Raw genomic sequence first — 18897 nt, forward strand, 5'->3', positions numbered from 1 at the left:
AGCCACAACTGATTAGCAATTTTCTGATGGCTTGTCTTTAGCGGAATAAAAAAAACCCTCTTCAAATGTAGGTCTCCTGGGATTGAAGCATAGTTTGTAGACTGTTACAGCAGTTGTGCAATTTCTTTTAAAATGCTGATAGCATTGTAGTTCATCTGCTTTGATTTATTCATAATGTTATAAGCATGTGCGTGTTCTTGCTTATATCCGTGTAAATTAGAGAAAATCTATGCATTCAGATTCCCAAACGAACTCCATTGTGCAACCTCTGTGTCACTGGCTTTCCTGACACCAATTTCGCTGCCCCCTCCTTCCAGTTTCTAAGATGGCCTTTCTTATTGTTTTGACCAAATCATCCTTCATTAGGTCCCATTTCTCACTGCATCAAGTTCAAACCCATGTCTCTTATGTCTCCCAACACTGTACCCCTCTTTCTTCCCACAATGCCCATTAAGACCCTCTTTGTCCAGTTCTTTCACAGCCAACTCTGTGTTTTCTTCCACACTGTCTCCTATGTATGGCATGTCCTTCCTGAGCTGGTCCACAAAACCACTACCTTCTCCATGTCAAATCCTTTACTACTTCCATGAAACCTACAAGAAACTAGTTGACTAGGGGTACGTCTTCACTACCTGCCGGATTGGCGGGTAGTAATCGATCTATCGGGGATTGATTTATCGCGTCTCGTCTAGACGCAATAAATCGATCCCCAAACGCGCTCCCGTCGACTCCGGAACTCCACCAGAGCGAGAGACGGAAGCAGCGTCAACAGGGGAGCCGCAGCCATCGATCCCACGCCGTGAAGACCCGAGGTAAATCGATCTAAGATGCATCGACTTCAGCTACGCTATTCTCGTAGCTGAAGTTGCGTATCTTAGATCGATTTCCCCCACCCCCCAGTGTAGACCAACCCTAAGTGATCCAACTATTTATCTCACTTAGCTTATCACTGAACTGATCATTTTTGTTTACATGGAGGGAAGGGGTTGAATGTTGGGAGGAATGAAAGGGTATATGTTCATTGGAACTGAAACTGGGGATTGCTGTGGAACAAAGACATGGGGATTGAATGGTGGGATGGGAGGTGAATTTAGTATCTATTTAAAAATAAAATAAGCCAAACCTGCAACCAAGACATGAGCCTATCACTGGGATCACCTTGCCAGAATGTTGTATCCTTTCCCGCTCACTTCTCACTTGCCTTTTTTTTGACTGCACACTCTTTGGGGCACAACGGGTTTTTCCTCTGTGGTTGGGAAGCACTTGGTATCAGTCTAATCTCCATTATTTACTCCTGGGGGAATTCTGTGCTAAAAAATTAAAAATTCTTCACACAGTATTTTAATATTCTACAAAATTCTGCATATTGTATTTGTCAAAATAACAATTTAACACCAGTTTCAATTATTCTGGCAATTTATTTAAAAATATCTGTCAGCAAGTATGTCTGTAACAACATACACACACAAAAGATTCAGGGGATTTTTTTTGACAGATTCCTTACTAGGCATATTGGTACAGAACTTTGAGTAATTCATTTAAACTACAATACAGTAACATATTTCCTGCACCCCTCAGAAGCAGTGCAAAGGCTTGAGGGACTCGGGGGTAATGGAGGAGCTGACGGAGAGGGAAGGAGTCTGGGAGTGAATCTGGAGGGTTGTTTGGTGTGGGTGGGAGAAGTCTGGAACAGGTATTTTTTTGGGGGTGGGGGTGGGTAGGGGGAGGGATTGTTAGAGAGTTGGGGAGTCTCCAACTGACCCCCTAGCCTCTCCCATTCAGTGAGGCACATCTACCCCCCCATCCCCAGGTGGCCCTGCAGCCCCCCTCCCGTTCAGCCCCTGGCTCAATGTTGTCACCCCACTAGCTTCTGAGCCCATGCCCCAATCTGTCCTCCCACTAGTCCTTCTGAACCTCAGTCTGTGACAGCCCCCCAGCAGCCCCGTGTGCCCCACTGTGTCCGTCCCATGCCTCCTCATTAGGCCCCACTATGAGGAACACAGTCTGTCCCGCTCCCTCTCCGCACACTGGCTCCCCTCTCTTCTGGCACTGCTGGTGGGCAAAAGGTGTAACTGCAATGCCTCTCCAGAATCTTTATTCTGTGGAGAAGAAAAAAATTCTGCGGGGGACATGAATTCTACCCATATGCAGTGGCACAAAATTCCCCCAGGAGTAATTATTGGTCAAACCCCCTGAAGTATAGCATTCTCTCATCTACTGTACATATTGAATCAGGGTGTACTGGAGCAGTTTAATGTTGTAAACTGGCAGTCTACTTTTATTCTCTCAAAATTGTGATCTCAAAGTATCCTTTTATATTGGTGTGGTTTTTTTTTTTTTTTTTTTTTTAAATGTACTCCTGCAAAACATGGTGGTAAGCAAAAAATCAGTGTATTTTTAAAAGGGGGAACTTAAAAAACTCAGCAATTTGGTGTTGGTAAATAAGAGTGTTCTTTGTTCTTTCTGCCAACAGTTGCAGGACAATAAAGCCTTTTTAGCAATGCTTAGTCACGTCTTGAATGTGGATGGATTTTACTTCTCTACAACATATGACCTAACGCACACTTTGCAAAGGTTAGCCAACACCAGTCCAGAATTCCAAGAAATGACCCTACTAGAGAGGGTAAGGATTCCACTGATTTCTGTCTTGTATCCAGCTCCTTGTCAACTAGTTTTATGTGTGGTAATGGGTTTATTTTATAGATCAGGTAACTGATGGGATTATTTCACTAGTCTATTTAGATTCTAATTTCTGGCTGGACTGAACTCTGAGGGGACAAGTGTCAGTTTCATCCCTTTTAATGTTTCTGAGACATAGATTAGCTTTCAAACTTGCTATTTTGTTTTTGTAAACTAGATATCCCCTTAAAATTAATGTTGAACTTTTGCATTCCTAAAACAGAGCCCTAGCACTCCTGGCTCTGTAGCATTAAATTTGTGTATATTACACTTCTCAACAGTCTGTGGGTAAACCTGTCGCAAGACAGCTTTAAAAAAAATCAATACTTTCGGAGCTGACTAGTATACTATCCTATCTTTTATTTCCTTCTGCCATCCTACGTAGGTCTTTGTGTCTTGCTGCTTCTGACCTCCTTGCCACAACCCTTAATGTTCCATGCTTAGATCATCTTATATTACAAACTTCTGTTGGGGGCTGCTCGATGTTCCTGATTATTTTATAAAGAAAAAGTGAGGAAAAATGCTGGCCTTAAATGCCACAAATATACAGTGACTACAACTCCTTTCTCTTTTCTGCCTGCCACTGCTGGTTATCTTTTGCTTCATTTTGATTTAAAATACTTAGCTACCATAATGCAGGTCCCAAGTAACTTCATAGTAAAGTTTAAATATCGTAGATCTTATAGCAACAGGTCTCTCCCCAGCTTGATTTTTAAACTTGCAAATGTTTTACAAATACTTTTTAATCTTCTTAAGACACTTCATGTGGAATAGTACTGTTTATAGGGCCTCCTCCAAAGCCCATTGAAATCAATGGAAGTCTTTCCAGAGACTTCACTGGGCTTTGGATCAGGTCCTTAAAATACAACTTCTCAACACTAGAATTCTGAGAACTACACATCTGAGCCATTCAATACTCCTGGTTTTGTGTGTATCTTGTCTCTTCCTGGCACAAACATCTTGGCACGTCCAGCTGTTCTTAATCTTATGTAAATCCTCATTTATGTTTTTAAATTAAGATTTTATGGTACTGTCAGTGAAATTAGAGCTCCTCGTGGACTTACCTGGCCATAGATTTAATGCATAAACTGTAAAAAGGGTTGGTATGTATGTTCATAGCGTAATAGCAGTTGCTTTTCAGAAAGCCATTAATGGTCCCTTGATTCTAAAAATCATAGTAAAAATGGTTTTACCTCTCCACCTTCAAACTAAACTAGTGAAATGGTTTTGCTTGTGTGCCTTTTGTATTTTTCACTATCAGCATGCTGCCAGTACGTTGTCATACTCGCTGTGTAAAATCTTCAGCCTGATGGTATTGGCTATGGTCGGGCTGTTTTTGGAATGAGTGGTTGACCCCAAGAGGAAAGGGAAGCAACTGAAAATGTGTGCAGTGAGACAGTCAATTATAGAAGTTACACTTTAAGTGTTTAACATCGTCTTCATTCCCCTTCCCCCTTCAAACAGTAAGAATTGAAAAAATAGGTGTTTGCAGTTCTCCAGCCTGTGGAGAATAAACAGTGTAGTTAAAAAGCTTACTCCAAAATGCCAGATACTGTGGCAGTTTTGAACAGAACAAAACTCCACAAACCTAAAACTTAGTTGTACTGCTGACTCAAATAGCGAGAGTTAATTTTGTGTAAGTGTGACATCAGAAAATGTTACTTCTGAGGTGAATAACTCTTACATGATTTCTTACACGTTTCCATTTTGAATCTTCTCTTAACCTCTAGGGTACTTGACTTACTTGGAGTTTGTCTATGGCAACTTCCATAGTAACTTTTTTTGACACTGTGGGAAGGAGTTAGATAAAAAATGATGGGTTTCTAAGATTAGGATCAGAGACAGTGGGGGTTGCTTCATCAAAAAGTGGAGAGACACCACCTGAGCTTGCATTTGGGGGAGAGACTAGAAAGGATACAGAACAGAGTGGTGGGTTTGTGGCCTCTGGCCCTGGGATTTTGCATTCTAAACCTGACTATCTTGACATGCTGTTAGAAACAGTGTTTAGTATGTTTAATTTCAGTCTTAAAGAAAACAAAACAACACAGCCACACTAAGGCCCCAGGGGATATATTTAGGAATGTAAACTTTCTCAGCTTCCCCAAAGATTTAGAATTCATAATCTGCTAAACGTGGTTTTGATTCAACAAGTGTTTTCTAAAATCCATTGAGACCATTGGAGCTCATTTTCAGCTGGGAGAAGAGGCTATAAAGCCTCCTTTACAAGGTGCTGCCTCCTAACTATCAGGATACTTTCAGAACTGGGAACAAGAAGCGATTCTCACACCCTTTTTAAACCTTCATGTCCATTTCATTTTCTTCTTAAAAAACTTCAGCAGACCATATTGCTTGTTAATGAACCCTAGAATTCTGTGTTTAGGTACTGTTCTGTGTTGTCAATTTTTATGTGGTACTTTCTCATCCTCTCCCACAAATGGTCTAGCTGTAACAATTGTTTAGCCTTAAAATCAATCTACCAAGTTTCAGAAAAGTGTCATTATGTATTTATCCTCTCAACCATAGGAAGGGACATGTCAGCACATTAGTCATTTAAAAAATCTTCTGTTCCAATTTAAAATGATCTAACATACTGAAGTCTCCCTTTTTGAGTCAGTAAGGACTCTATATTTATATTAATAAATATAACCTTTTTAAAAGATATGTAAGATGCCAGTTCTTGCAGGTATTGAAATAGTTACAAGCTGCTTGTAGCCATGCCATCTTGGACTGTGAACCCATCAGATCTCTCAAGTAGGCTCAAGCCTGATCAGCACGTGAATGCAGCCAAACCTAGGGTACTATAGGAAGTAGCGTTGGTGACTCAGTGAGTGGCACTATAACCTCTAAGCATCAGTCTTTCATTCACTTGTTCTGATGCTGGCATTCAAATAAGATTTAAAACCAATGTTCTTGTCATTTATGGTCCGGGATCAAATTGCTCAAAGAAGGGCACATGCAATTATCCATGCATAACTGAGATAAAATATAAATGTGCATGCAAAATCAGGTAGCTGCATACTTGTTGCCAGTTACCCATTTAACTCACCAGATAGGCAAATTTGGGTGTGTGAGCAGCTATGTAATTGTGGTACTTGTACTTACTCATCTTTTAAAATCTGACCTTCAGTATTTCATAACATTTTTAACAAGCGCAGCTGTTGTCCTGATATCCTGGTCAAATGCTAATTTAGCTAAAAACATGCTTCGTTAGAAATCCCCCTGTATTTCTTCTGTCCTAAATTGCTGAATGCAGCTTTTGCTTGCTATTAAATGGCTACACTATTTCAATGAAGAAATATTTCATCTTGAAATAGAAGCCAGTAAAGTGCTGTGATCACCTTGGGGATAAGAGTCTCTCTGCATGTTCTCACTTTCCTCTCTGAGAGTTTCCACTTGTTCCAAAATTCATTGGGTTGTACTGATATCTTGCCGTTTAAAGTTCTCAAAAGCACTTTGGGTTGATTTTTGTTACAATGTACTGACTTTGTTCTACAGAACAAAAGGATAGTAACTAAGGGCTTGTCTATACTTACATTTTATAGTGCTCTAACTCTAAAATCACCCCCCTGAGCGCAGCAAGTTTGAGCGCTTCAAAGCGGTAGTGTGGACACTACTCTGTTGCTATTCCCCTCATGGAGGTGGATTACCAGGAGCACTGGGATCTCTCTCCCAGTGCTCCTGTGGCAGCGCTTTGAAGTTTCTAGTGTAGACGTAGCCTAAATGATTTCTTGTAGAGAATATGGAATGGAGACTGAAAATGCTGCTGCTGCTTGTAGATTAAAAGATATAATGGAAGGCATGGTCCCGTGTCCCTTGTTTTTCTGGCAGGAGTGGTAGGGAGAAAGTGGTCAAGAGTGTTAATAAAGGGGGCACTGGATGGGTCATAGTCTGTATCTTTTGGTCACCAGTTAAAATCCAGGTCAGTAGTGATAGAAATTGCCACTTTTAACATCTTTTTGGCATTTATTAAATGAGTTGGTGGTCTGATCAGCTTCTCTTGGATATGTCACCATGATAGCTTTGTTTGCAGTCTGAGGTCAAGCACTGATTCAACATTGAGACTAAACTAACATTTTATCCATATGGATGTTACTCTCCCTTCACTCCCCCTCATGTCAGAGTCAAGGCGTACTGACTAGGCAGTGTGAAACTTCTCACCTTGTCATTCAGGCCTTTCTCTTGGCGTTAAGATTGGAATGACTGTCTACTATTTCTATAGGATGGAAAACAAGACCTAGTCTGTCCATAACAGACTCAGTCTGTTGCTGTCCTAAGCAAACTTGAAAACCTAAGCCTTTCAGCTGCAGAACCAACAGCTGCTCAATTGGCCTGATGATTTTTTTTTTCAGAGGTGCTGAGCAGCCACAGGTCTCAGTGGAAACTAAGGATACTCACTACCTCTGAAAATTGGACCAGGAACGTCTTGTCCGCTTCTGGTAGGACTTCCAGCTCTGCGTCTGTGCAGCAGCCCGTCCAGCCAAAAGAGCGCAAACAACATTTTGTGAAAGCCAGGTGTACCACCCTTACCATATATCTAGTCACCCAAACTTATGCTTATGCAGGATAGCGCTGAACTTCTGCCCTAACATAGAACTAAGTTGAGCTTCAGAACCCCCACGTCCCCCAACAAAAAAAACCCAACAACCCTATTTGCTTATTTTTCTCACTACAGGCAGATCCACGGTTTGTGTGGAATGGGCATCTTCTTCGAGAATTTGCTGCTCAGCCAGAGGTAATGTATGCTGGAAGTTTCCCTTAATAATCTTTATCAAATGTAGCACAGATATAATATTCTGGAGAAAGTGTTTTAGTCTTGCATATGTCTTTATTTCAGATACCCAGAACACTGGTAGATAAAATATTGATTACTTGTCTGCTAGTTGTAGCAAAATTACCTGTGCGTGGGGAAGCTATTGCCATTACATTATCTGTCTTAAACTAATCACTTCATTTCAATTTCACTCAAAAGTCCTCTCTCTGGTGAAATAATGACTTATTGAAAATGTCTGTTAGAAAAAAAAATAGACTTTGATGATATGCTTTATGCTAAGAAAAATAACACCAAGAAGAGGTGGGCAGTATGTGTCTAGTAATTGGAATTCTGCAAAATATTGAGCTCTGCTGTGCCTTATCTAAAGCGGATATTGTTCCCCAAGGATACTGCCTCTGTCCCTTGACACAGCTATGAGTTTGAGTCTGGGTTGCCTTTCCTCAAAATTTCCACACATGGTCAAAAGGACACTTTCAAGGTTTTTAGGCTAAATCAGCGTTACTTTTCAAACAAATTCTTCGAGATCATAAGCTTAGAGACATGCCAGGTAAATTCTAATATAAACTAAGCTGTACAAATGCACAATGAAGGATCGTACACAACTATGTGTTTATATTGGGAATTTATTGTCACATGAAGTGTCAAGCTAAAAACCAACTTAAACTGGTCAATAAAGATGTCACTTGAGTTTCTGACATCCCTCTCCCCCAAATTGGACTATACTTTGTGGACTGCATAGGGAAAGTCCACACAAAGTGGGAAATTCCGGCACAGAGACTCTGCTTCCAAAACCCACAGATGTCCCCAACAGTCACATAGACTCATAGACTCTAAGGTCAGAAGGGACCATTATGATCATCTGGTCTGACCTCCCGCATGATGCGGGCCACAGAAACTGACCCACCCACTCCTGGAATAATTCCCTCCCTTGACTCAGCTGTTGAAGTCCCCAAATCATGATGTAGAGACTTCAAATCACAGAGAATCCTCCAGCAAGCGACCCCTGTCCCATGCTGTGGAGGAAGGCGAAAACCTCCAGGGCCTCTGCCAATCTACCCTGGAGGAAAATTCCTTCCCGACCCCAAATATGGCGATCAGCTGAACCCCGAGCATGCGGCCAAGATTCTCCAGCCAGACCCTCTGGAAAAAGTTCTCTGTAGTAACCTGTACATCCACAGAAGGCAGCAAGAAGTGGGCTGTAGTCCACGAAAGCTTATGCTCTAATAAATTTGTTAGTCTCTAAGGTGCCACAAGTACTCCTGTTCTTTTTGAGAAGGCAGCAACATTTTCATAAAGAACCAGGGCATCTACACTTTATTACATATAAGGGTGTTTTACTACTGTATTCTCTGTGCTGGCTGCTGCACCCACCCCCTTTTGATACCAGCTGTAACCTCTGTCCACTGATGTAACCTCATAATGAAACGGAAAGGGAAGACTTTATTGTAGCAGCCAGCAGAGAGAATGTGGTAGCAGACAACTTCAAAGGAGATACTGAAATCTTTAGAAGGGGATCATGATCTGGGAAGAAGGGGTTCCATGGTGTCTGGGACTGAGAGAATGCAGCAGAGCCATTGTTCAATACCTTCATTCCTGGTGACTTAATTCCTGATCTGCCATCCTTTTTCTAGTCTTTACACCATGTAGAGAAACATAGCATTATATTTGCAAACCACCTTTAACTTGTTTTAATTAAATGCTAATTAGTGTAAAGGGCAGTATATTGCCATATTTACTCTTGTGTTTAGCAAGTTATATCCAGATAACATTACACCCTTGGATTTCTTAAGTCTAGTCTTAAATTATTCACATGAGCTACACAATGTTTCTTAGCTAAGACTTGTATTGGTAGCTCTGAACTCAGCGAACACATTTGTTCATGTCATGCATTGACAGTATTCCATAGGTTTTAGAAAATACATCTAGGTATTAATTTACATTTAGCTTGTTTGTGGCAAAAATATTAAGCAGATCTCTGTTTAGAACTGGGAGTACAAATACCCACTTATATTCCAAGGCAGCTTGCTGTTACCAAGGTCATTCACTGACTCTTTGTGAGATAAGCATGGTTACAGAATGTCTTCTGCTTTACAGAATGATGACTGGTAAGAAATATCACACTTTGTTGCTTTATTAGTGAGCAAAAAATCTTTGTGGTTGTGCGAAGAAATCACTTGTCTAGAAAACATGAAATTTTTTCTTATTCATTTGCAATAAATGTCCCTCTTCCTAAACTGAATTGCCTTTACAATGTGTGCCTTTTACTAGAGTTTCATACACTTGTCATCTATCTATTTCTTGGGTTAGTACTTGGAGATATCTGTTTTGTTAGACAACTTATATAAAATATATTTTTTAAATGTGTTATACAGTTTCTTTTGTATTTTCAGATCCATAGGTTTGCTCTTCCAGTGATGCATGGATGTATCCTTTTCGTGTTTTGTAACCTAAATTTGCTCTAGGTATCTTTGTTTTGTTTTTTAACCTTAGAGGTTTCATCAGATTATCTAGGAGAATATTAGACTTTCTAAGGCAGAAAATGTTGATGGTGCAAGAGTTAACTGTAGTTGGCAAGTCTACCACATAAATCTTCAAATAGTCTCACAAAATTTGATGTATCTTGTCCTAATTGCAAACATATAGCTTGTAATGATTGTAGGCAATTTATATTTTTGGACCATCTGAATGCAAAGAGTAAATATTTTGCTTTTCATATTTAACACAATTTTATATAAACCACTCTTATAAGCATGATTTGAACAATCACCTTTCTAGTCTTGGCTGTTCTCTTGCGAGACAAAGCTCAGTTTAATAAATATTTTCACATCAATATTTATGTGATTATATCCTGCTAGACAGGTACTTTCACCTACAATATTACTAAATGTTTAGATGGTTAGACTGTGGTCTGTTGAATGACACCTATTAAGTGAATTTTTTTTTTCTTACAAGGACATAAATATATCAGATACAATTTAAACGGGCATTAGCAAGGCTAATAGACTTTAAAATAAGAGCAATGTTGGCTCATAGACTTTTAAGTCCAGAAGAGACCATCATGATCACCTAGTCTGACCACCTGCATATCATAGGCTGCAGAACCTCCCTCCTGTAATAGGCCATAACCTCTGGCTGAATTACTGAAGTCCTTAAGTTGCAGAGAATCCATCATTTACTCTAGTTCAAACCAGCAAGTGAACTGTGCCCAACACTACCAAGGAAGGCGAAAAACCTCCAAGGTGTCCCCCAGGTCAGATTGGCAGACAATTCCTTCCTGACCCCCAATTTGGTGAGCATTTACACCCTGAACTTGTGGGGGAGACTCACCAGCCAGACACCTGAGAAAGAGTTCTCTGTAATAACTCAGAGCCCTCCCCATCCCATGTTACAGGAGTAGGCATGCACATTCTGCCATCTTTCTGCTCATCCTTTCAGAAATTGAAGGAAAATTACAAGAATCCTTCTCTTAACAAACAGTGCTTTTGATATCAATACTCTACCTTACTCATAAGAATGATGCATGTAGCAGAGTATACACATGCATTCCCGCAATCCTAAACTAATTTGATACCTTGCATTGGCTGTAAACTAGTTTGCCTAACAAAAGCTGGGATTTTCAATTATATTACAGCTTTTGAGTTGGAAAAGGTGAAAAGCCCCAATCGGGGGACAACTGGGCTTTGTTTTGTTGGGTAGATGGGTTTATGACAGGGTGCACTAGGCCCAGAGATCCCCTGCTGGAGGCCTCAGGGTCCTGCCACACCCATCCCAGAAAAAGAGCAGTAGAGAAGTCCTCCAAGCAGCCTAGAGTGGCTGCAGCAGAATTGGCCATCAGGGCCCTGGAGGGCCATAAAGAAAAGAGCTGCAAAGCCAGAGACAGTTCCTTGTTGGAGCCAGAGGAGTACAGTTGGTGCTCCTGGCTGCCCAAAGGGGACAGCTCAGTTCTGGCAGGGACCATGGCAGCAAGGAAGAGCTGGCTGGTTGCTGGGCCTGAACTTAGATGAGCCCTGAAGTAAGGGTGATGCTTTGGCGAAGACTGGGGCTGCAGGGAAGTGGCCCAAGGAACTGAAAGCAGTGTAATTAAAAGGACACAGTGGCACGTGACTGTTATTTTTAGGGTCCCTGGGCTGGGACCCAGAGTAGTGGGCAGGCCTGGGTCTCTCCCCCCACATCCCCTCATAGGTCACTGGGGAACTGGTCTACAATCGGACAGTAATAAACCCCAGAAAAATGAACTATTTAGTGGCCTGGCTGGAGAGCTGGGTCCAGAGTAGGCCAAGGGGGTGAAACCATTCCCTTCAGGGAGGAAGCCCTGGGGATACGGCCCGATAACAGGGCTGGGACTATTTAAAGACTGTAGACACAGCCAACCAGAAGGGGCATTCGCGAGAGATTGGTGCACGTGTTTGGTGTTACAGGGTCCTATCTGTTAATTTTGACTTTTGCTAACTTCGATAGTGACCTTTTCTTGTTAAAGCAAATATGATTACATAAATATGCTCTGTTCAGCAGTCTAGAATTCAACCACTTTGTCTCAGTGTGGAACCAGATACTGATTTGAGGAGACAAAGTGATATAATCTTCTTGGTTCAGGTTGGTGTCCAGTGCTGTTCTAGATTTCTACCCCAGGCTCTCTTCTTCCTACCCCCCAGTAAGCCTGCATGAAATAAGGAAGTATATCTTTCCCTGTGCTCACTTGGAAGGTGGCCCACAGCAAGTTTCCATGTGAGTTATTACATAAGATGAGTGCACAGTCATCAACCAAGGATGGGCTCTCTGACTATAGCCCTGTAGTTAATCAACCATAGGGAGTCTTAGAGATTAACAAAAGACAGTGTGATAAACTAAAAACAATTCAGAGCATGGTTTACTTAGTATTAGAAAACTCCCCATTCCAGTAAGCTCCCTTATATTTTAGGATCTAGTGATTCCTTCCATGGATAAGAAGGAATTTTTTTCAGCCTTCTATGCACTGAATAACTGCATTGTGGGTGGTAGCCTACTAGAAGCAAGTACTAAATTGGTTATACCACTGATCTGGCAAATCCTGTTTTTCTTCTTTGAGTGCTCGTCCTTCTGTGTATTCCACTGTGTGTATGCATGCACTATAAGCACTCAGTCAGAGAATTCTTGAAAGCAGTGTCCGTTGGTCTGCCATGTGCCCTTACAAGATAGAGCTTTATTCCAGGCTCTCATTTAGGAAGGTAAGTTGGTTGCCAGGACCACTCTTCAATCAGCAGTAGATGCAGCAGATTCATCTTCAAGTTCAATAGCAAGTGCGATCGTGATGCTCTGTGAATAATGGCTTTGCACTTTGGGGCTTCCCAGGGAGGTCCAGAACACCTGCCCTTCGACAAAACTCATCTTTTTAACCAAAAGACAAATAAGTCATTAAACATTCTAAAGCTGTATATATTCCCACTCCCAGGGAATATATACATCTGCCCTGAAGAGAGAATTCCACAGGCAATCATACAAGCCTAGACAGATGGCTCAACAATTTTACTATTGGTTGTTTTATGAGCTACCCCGAAAGAGGCAAAAGGTTCAGATGTCCCATTTCCCTGCACCTTCTGCAGTAGCAACATCATCCCAACCCCAGCCCTGTCTAAATGATATTTTTGATGGGACTTCAAAGCTGCAGACCAGTGAGTGATGCCACCATCTGCCGAGTTCCACACATCCTTTGGGGATCACCTACCATTCTTTTTCCAAAAGTGGAGTGCAATAACAATGGCCAAGTGGGTGTTAAACATCATCCATTCTGGCTAGGCAATCAAATTTACCTCCCTGCCCTCCAAAACCCCATTGCTGCCTCTTTTCAGGGGTCATTTTCACAGAGATTGTCAAACAAGAAGTAGAGTCCCGCCTACAGCGAGGAGTGGTAGAGCGGGTGTCTCTTCAACTCCAAGGAGAGGGTGTCTATTTGATATATTTCCTAGTACCCAAAAAGAAGGGTGGCTGGAGACCCATCCTCGATCTCTACCATCTCAACTGGTATATTTGCAAACTGAAATTTCACATGGTCATACTGGCATCTACAATCCCATCCTGAAAATGGTATGGGATTTACAGCTCTCAATATCAAGAATGCGTACTTCCATGTGGACATTCATCCTGCTCACAGACCCAGCCAAAGCCAATCAGAAAATTTCCAAGTGTTTATCGTCATAGCGGAAAGAGTCTCAGGTCAGACTATATCCTCACAGTGGATCTCTAAATGGACCTTGGACGGTATCTTACTCTGATTGGTTGTCTCATCTTCCTCCCACTCATGGGAGGGGAAGGGCACACTACAAGAGCACAAGCAATAGCATCCTCACACCCTCCTCTTACTTGAGTACTGCTTGTCAATAATCCACAGTGGAATACACATAAGGACCAGCACTCGAAGAAGAAAAGTTACCTTATAGTGATGAGGTTCTTCAAGATATGTAGTTTCTGTCTACCCACCCTCCTTCCCCTTTGCTTTGGTTCAGTCTTGGATTTGTGGTAGAGAAGGAATTGGAGAGGTGGTCAGTCATCTCCATCCTTCAGCTCCTCAGTCAGAGGCATGAGGAGAGCAAGGGCACATGCAGAGACCAACAGACACCGCTTTCAAGAATTCTCCCACTCTAGGTACATGGAGCATGTGTATGCACAGTGGAATACTGATAGGGCCCACACATCTTGAAGAACCTGCAGTTACTATAAGGTAAGTAACTTTCTCATTTTTATAAAACTCCTCTGGTATCGAGCTTACCCTGATTCAAGAGAGATGAAGAGTGGAGAGATGGGGAATATGTCTAATTACCCAAAAAGTCCATCCTAGGAGATCGATTGAGCCTACGATCGTAGGTTTATGGCAGTGTTGATAAACAGCCAAGTTTAGAGCTACTGCTTTTATTTCCTGCTGAATAAAATCCAAGCCCTGATATATTTGAGGTGATCTCTGGATCTACAAGGATTTTAAGAGTTTGTGTATGTGGTTCTATGTCTAATTTTAGACCTTTTTAGATCCCTCTCTAGGAACTCTTTATTGAGGGCATTTTGGGTGGCAGAGGATCTGTTTGTATATTCTCTTAACCAAACTTGAACTAGTTGTTGGGATTTTTTACAAAGAGTGCTGGCACAACTGTAAATGAAATCTGTAGTATCGGCCTAATGTGCAGTTACCCAACAAAGTGGGTTTCCTGCACAGGATTTTTGTGGGGAAAAACACTTGGTGAGATGAAATTTGTGAGCTGAAATGTGTATATGTAAGTAATCAGCTGTATTTTTAAGAATTAAAATTTTTTATGCTTGAATAAAAACCCAGAAAATTGATTTCTTTTTTTATTGGAATAAAACTTGCCTTGCAGACCTTAGCAAATAGTAAGATGGTTAACATATTGGCTGTTCAAAAGACCAGAGCAGAGGGACAGGACAGCATGCCTATATTAAAACAAAGCCTGTTAGTCTTGTCCTTTTAAAGTTGTAGTTCTACCATGCTGGCAATAGAGGGTAGTATGAATCTGTGTTCGGCATCCTGCTGCAGTACATGAGGAGTGCTGCTTTCTGATATTAGTTTGATGCTGAATTATCTAACATCAACTGAAAGTAGTTATGACCTTGACAGAACTGGATTCCTAAGTTAAATTGCCAGTCCTTAGCAACTATCCCCTAACAGTAAGGACTAGAATCTGATACCAAAGTGATGTGTAGGGCTTAATTAAGAGAACAGAAGTGTCTGTATAAACAGCTCCCCTTTAAGATTTCAGTAGGGGCTGTGTACATCTAAGGACAAATTTGGCCTATTGAGAACGTAATGTTGTCCTGTCATGGTGCTCCAGGAGATGCACATATTATGAGAGATCATGATCAGGTTTGAAAGCTTCTCTTCTAATTCTGGTTGCAGAAGGTGGGAAAAACTACTTTTAGAAAACGATAACACATTTCAGAAGGTGCTTGGTCTGCAGTCTGAAATTATTTTCCAAATTCAGGCCTTTTTTTTTTTTTTTTTTTTTTTTTTTTTTTGGCCAGGGCCTGAGATCATACATATGATGCTGATAGTATTGACATATTTCTTTCAAATGTGACGGTTATTTGTGTTCATGGGTTTTTAATAGATTTAAAATGTTTTATCATTAGATGTGTCAACTTTTTAATTTAATTTAACTGAAGAATCTTTGAGACCAGTCTCAAATCTCTTCATATCCCGTTTTCTCCTATTTATAATTGCTTCATATTTTTTTTAGTTAGTTAGCATCCCTTAAAACTTCCTCTGTCATGCACATACTGATTTTAGTATTAGGCTGTTGACTCTGAAGTTAAATATAATAAATAACTTGACATAGGGATAACAGTATATTTATACACATACCTACACATCAATGAATGAAATACAAAAATTCTTTGTATTTATTTAGTCATTTGGCCCTATGTCTGTGCCTGTTCCCTTTTATTTAAAAATACCATAGTAAACATTGCAAAATTGTGTGTTCCTTAACATGTTTACCAGTTATAGCTATGCACTCTTGTTCCATAAATGGAAAGTATTTTGACTGGCTGCTTATCTCTAGAAGAAGCTGTTTCAGAGCTGGCGTACGTTATTATGTGAGAGGTAAGATGACGAACAATGGAACCACTGTTGGAACGGTCAACATATCTGTAACGCGTTAATTTCTTATTTTCAAATGTCATAAGTATTTAACCACTTACATTACTGTTTTGTTCCATTCTGTCACAACTTGATGTGATTGTTGTGCCAAATATTTTACTTCAGTGTAATAACTGGTGAGGAAAACAACCTTGAGCACAAAACTGCAGTTTCATATGCAGATGCATCTATTAAACGGCAAACCTCATTTATTGCTCCTTGAGGCATTTTGATTTATGTTTAGTCCAAAAATTTAAAATGATGATCGTTTTAAATGAAACACTTGACAATACTGATTATCCTATAAATAAGCTGTTTATGGTGGTATTTACTTCAGTAAAATACTTTACATAAAATTTTCAAACCAATAAAGAACTTCACAAGAAAACATTTCTCATGTGCAGGAAAAGAAAGTTTAAGCGCGCGCGCACGCACGCACACACCAATTTTCAGGTGTGTTTCTTTGGCATAGGGTCCTTGGCTGTCTGTTTTGTAGCAATCTGCTTTTTCTTGACTTCAGGCCAAAGGCTGAAAGGGAAGCAGATTGAAGTACCTTCTCCTTACCAGTCTCTGCATGTTAAGGTTGAGGTGCATTGAGGAAGTGTGGACAAACTTGCTGCTCCCTGTGCCATAATTTTTCCATTGGAAAGATAGATTTCAGTGTCTGCGCTTTGGCATCTTTGTTCAGTATTAAAATAACTTAAGTATTTTTTTAAGTTAGACTATTAAGACATGCTGGCAGTATAATAAGGGCCCTGCACTGACTGAATGATAGCAATATCTAGGTCTGCTCTTCTGAAAAATCCACACCCCTGAGCGATTTAGCTATGCCAATCTAACCTGCAACATAGATGCAGCTCAGTTAATGGAAGAATGCTTCCATCAACTTTCCAACTGTCCCTCTGGGAGGTGGTGTTCCTACACAGACAGAAAATCTCCTTCCATTGCTATATGCTGCGTCTACACTATATGGTTGTGCAAGCATAGCTACGGTGTCGTAGATATGCCATTATAGTCCCCATAGTGTAGACGTACCCCAAGTCTCTGCTTCATGAGCTGGCTGTGTCTCAGATGGTGGCTTTGATCTACAAGGCCACAGATTTCACTTATCTTCTGGCTATTCTGTATTGTTTCATCTTACTAACTGAAAAATGAGACCCCAATTCAAATCTAAAGCAATGGTGTTTGTGGCCGGTGTGAACTGGATTCTGTTTTTTCTAACTCAGGTATTGATTCAGAAGGACATGCAGCTAATTTTGTTGAAACAGAACAAATTGTACATTACAATGGGAGCAAAGCTTCGTTTGTTCAGGTAAATTCAGTAGCTTATCAGAATGGATTGTGTGACTAGCTTAAGTTCAACTGGCAAGTCTTATTTTCTTGTCTGCCCAAAACCTGATTTTACATTTAACAAGAAAAAACAAGTTAAAATAAAGATGTCAGGAAGGTGTAATGAACAAGAACATGAAATTGCATTTGTCATTTGTTTGTTTCCTTTGTTTTCCAGACCCGTGGATCAATTCCTTTTTTCTGGTCACAGAGACCAAACCTCAAGTATAAGCCAAAGCCACAGATCAGCAAAGTAGTAAATCATGTATGTGTGTTTCTTTGGATGTGTGGGGGTAAAATGGAATTCAGTATTTGCATGGATATAATGTGGTAATAAACTTAACATTGCTGCTCCTCATTAACATACAGTCTGCTGTTTAAATCTGTTCTTAAAAGTAAAGTCAAACATTACCTTTAAAGTTGAAGTAGCAAGAGACTTGGGCCAGTGTATTAGCCTTTTTACCCATGGAGTCTTTGGCTCAAAGCTTGAATGAGGTCATAAGTATAAATGAGTGCAGTAGTCTCTTTTTGGTTCTCATTTGTGTATAGTGATGATAAACCACTGCACTATTTGACACAACTAGTAGTTTATACAAGAGAAGCCCAAGACTGTTGCAGATGAGAGCTGAGGCGCATTGGCAGAGTGGAGTGCAGATATTTGCCTCATTTGAGCACCACATTCTCATCCAGAAAACGACTTGTGCTGTTACATTAAGGGATTCTTGTAATGTAGCAATTTTAGTAAATTACAGACCTATGCATCTCTAAAGACCCGTGATGTCACTTTTTTCTCCTTTGTTTTCTAGATGGATGGCTTCCAAAGACATTTTGACTCTCAGATAATTAGCTATGGAAAACAAATGATTGTTAATTTGGTATGCCTTTAATTATTCTGCTTAGTTAAATTGTTTGCCTCTCCTTTTTAAACAAATTTGAATGATTGGTATTACCATTTCATTTTTCACAGGTTAACCAGAAGGGCTCAGAGAAGCCTCTTGAACAAACATTTGCAAAAATGGTAAACAGCTTGGGAAATGGAATGGTCAGGTACATGTGAACTGAAATTATGATACATATGTGTATATTGTACATCTCTGGCTCCTTTAACAAACCTAAATGTAAAGTGTCATCAAATTGGTCATGGGGCCCTTATAAGATAAGTTAACTTGTATGAGAATTGTATTTTTTTTAATACACAGTGATACTGCACTGCTGGAAAAGGACATGGTCCCTGCCAGAAGAGTTTGCAATCCAACTGGAAATGATAGGCATGGGTGCATGTAAAGGGAATTGAGAGACAGGACAGCAGCAAAAAAGAAGGGAGGATGAGGGTTACAGTAATAAGAGCACATAGTTTTGGCTAGTGTGTCTTGAAAGTTCTGCTTGTTTCTTTGAAGGGCAGATGAGTGTTTATTGATTTAATGGAAGAAATGTGCTTCCAGGATGAAAGAGGTGAGGCATTGCAGACCAGGGGGTTCCAGGTGTGAAGTCACATGGAAAA

General features: G+C 40.5%; 1 protein-coding gene across 1 annotated transcript in view; it reads left to right on the top strand.

Annotated features, from left to right (window-relative positions):
• SACM1L (SAC1 like phosphatidylinositide phosphatase) overlaps window positions 1-18897 on the top strand; it is a 54859-nt gene that overhangs the window by 22455 nt on the left and 13507 nt on the right. Inside the window, exons 5-12 of the mRNA XM_054019632.1 lie at window positions 2474-2623; window positions 7352-7411; window positions 9841-9874; window positions 15930-16031; window positions 17294-17379; window positions 17575-17661; window positions 18203-18271; window positions 18364-18443. Coding sequence (XP_053875607.1) covers window positions 2474-2623; window positions 7352-7411; window positions 9841-9874; window positions 15930-16031; window positions 17294-17379; window positions 17575-17661; window positions 18203-18271; window positions 18364-18443 — 668 coding nt within the window. The remainder of the gene's footprint in view (window positions 1-2473; window positions 2624-7351; window positions 7412-9840; window positions 9875-15929; window positions 16032-17293; window positions 17380-17574; window positions 17662-18202; window positions 18272-18363; window positions 18444-18897) is intronic.

The sequence above is a fragment of the Malaclemys terrapin genome, chromosome 2 (genome assembly GCF_027887155.1).
Source record: "Malaclemys terrapin pileata isolate rMalTer1 chromosome 2, rMalTer1.hap1, whole genome shotgun sequence".
NCBI lineage: Eukaryota > Metazoa > Chordata > Testudines > Emydidae > Malaclemys > Malaclemys terrapin.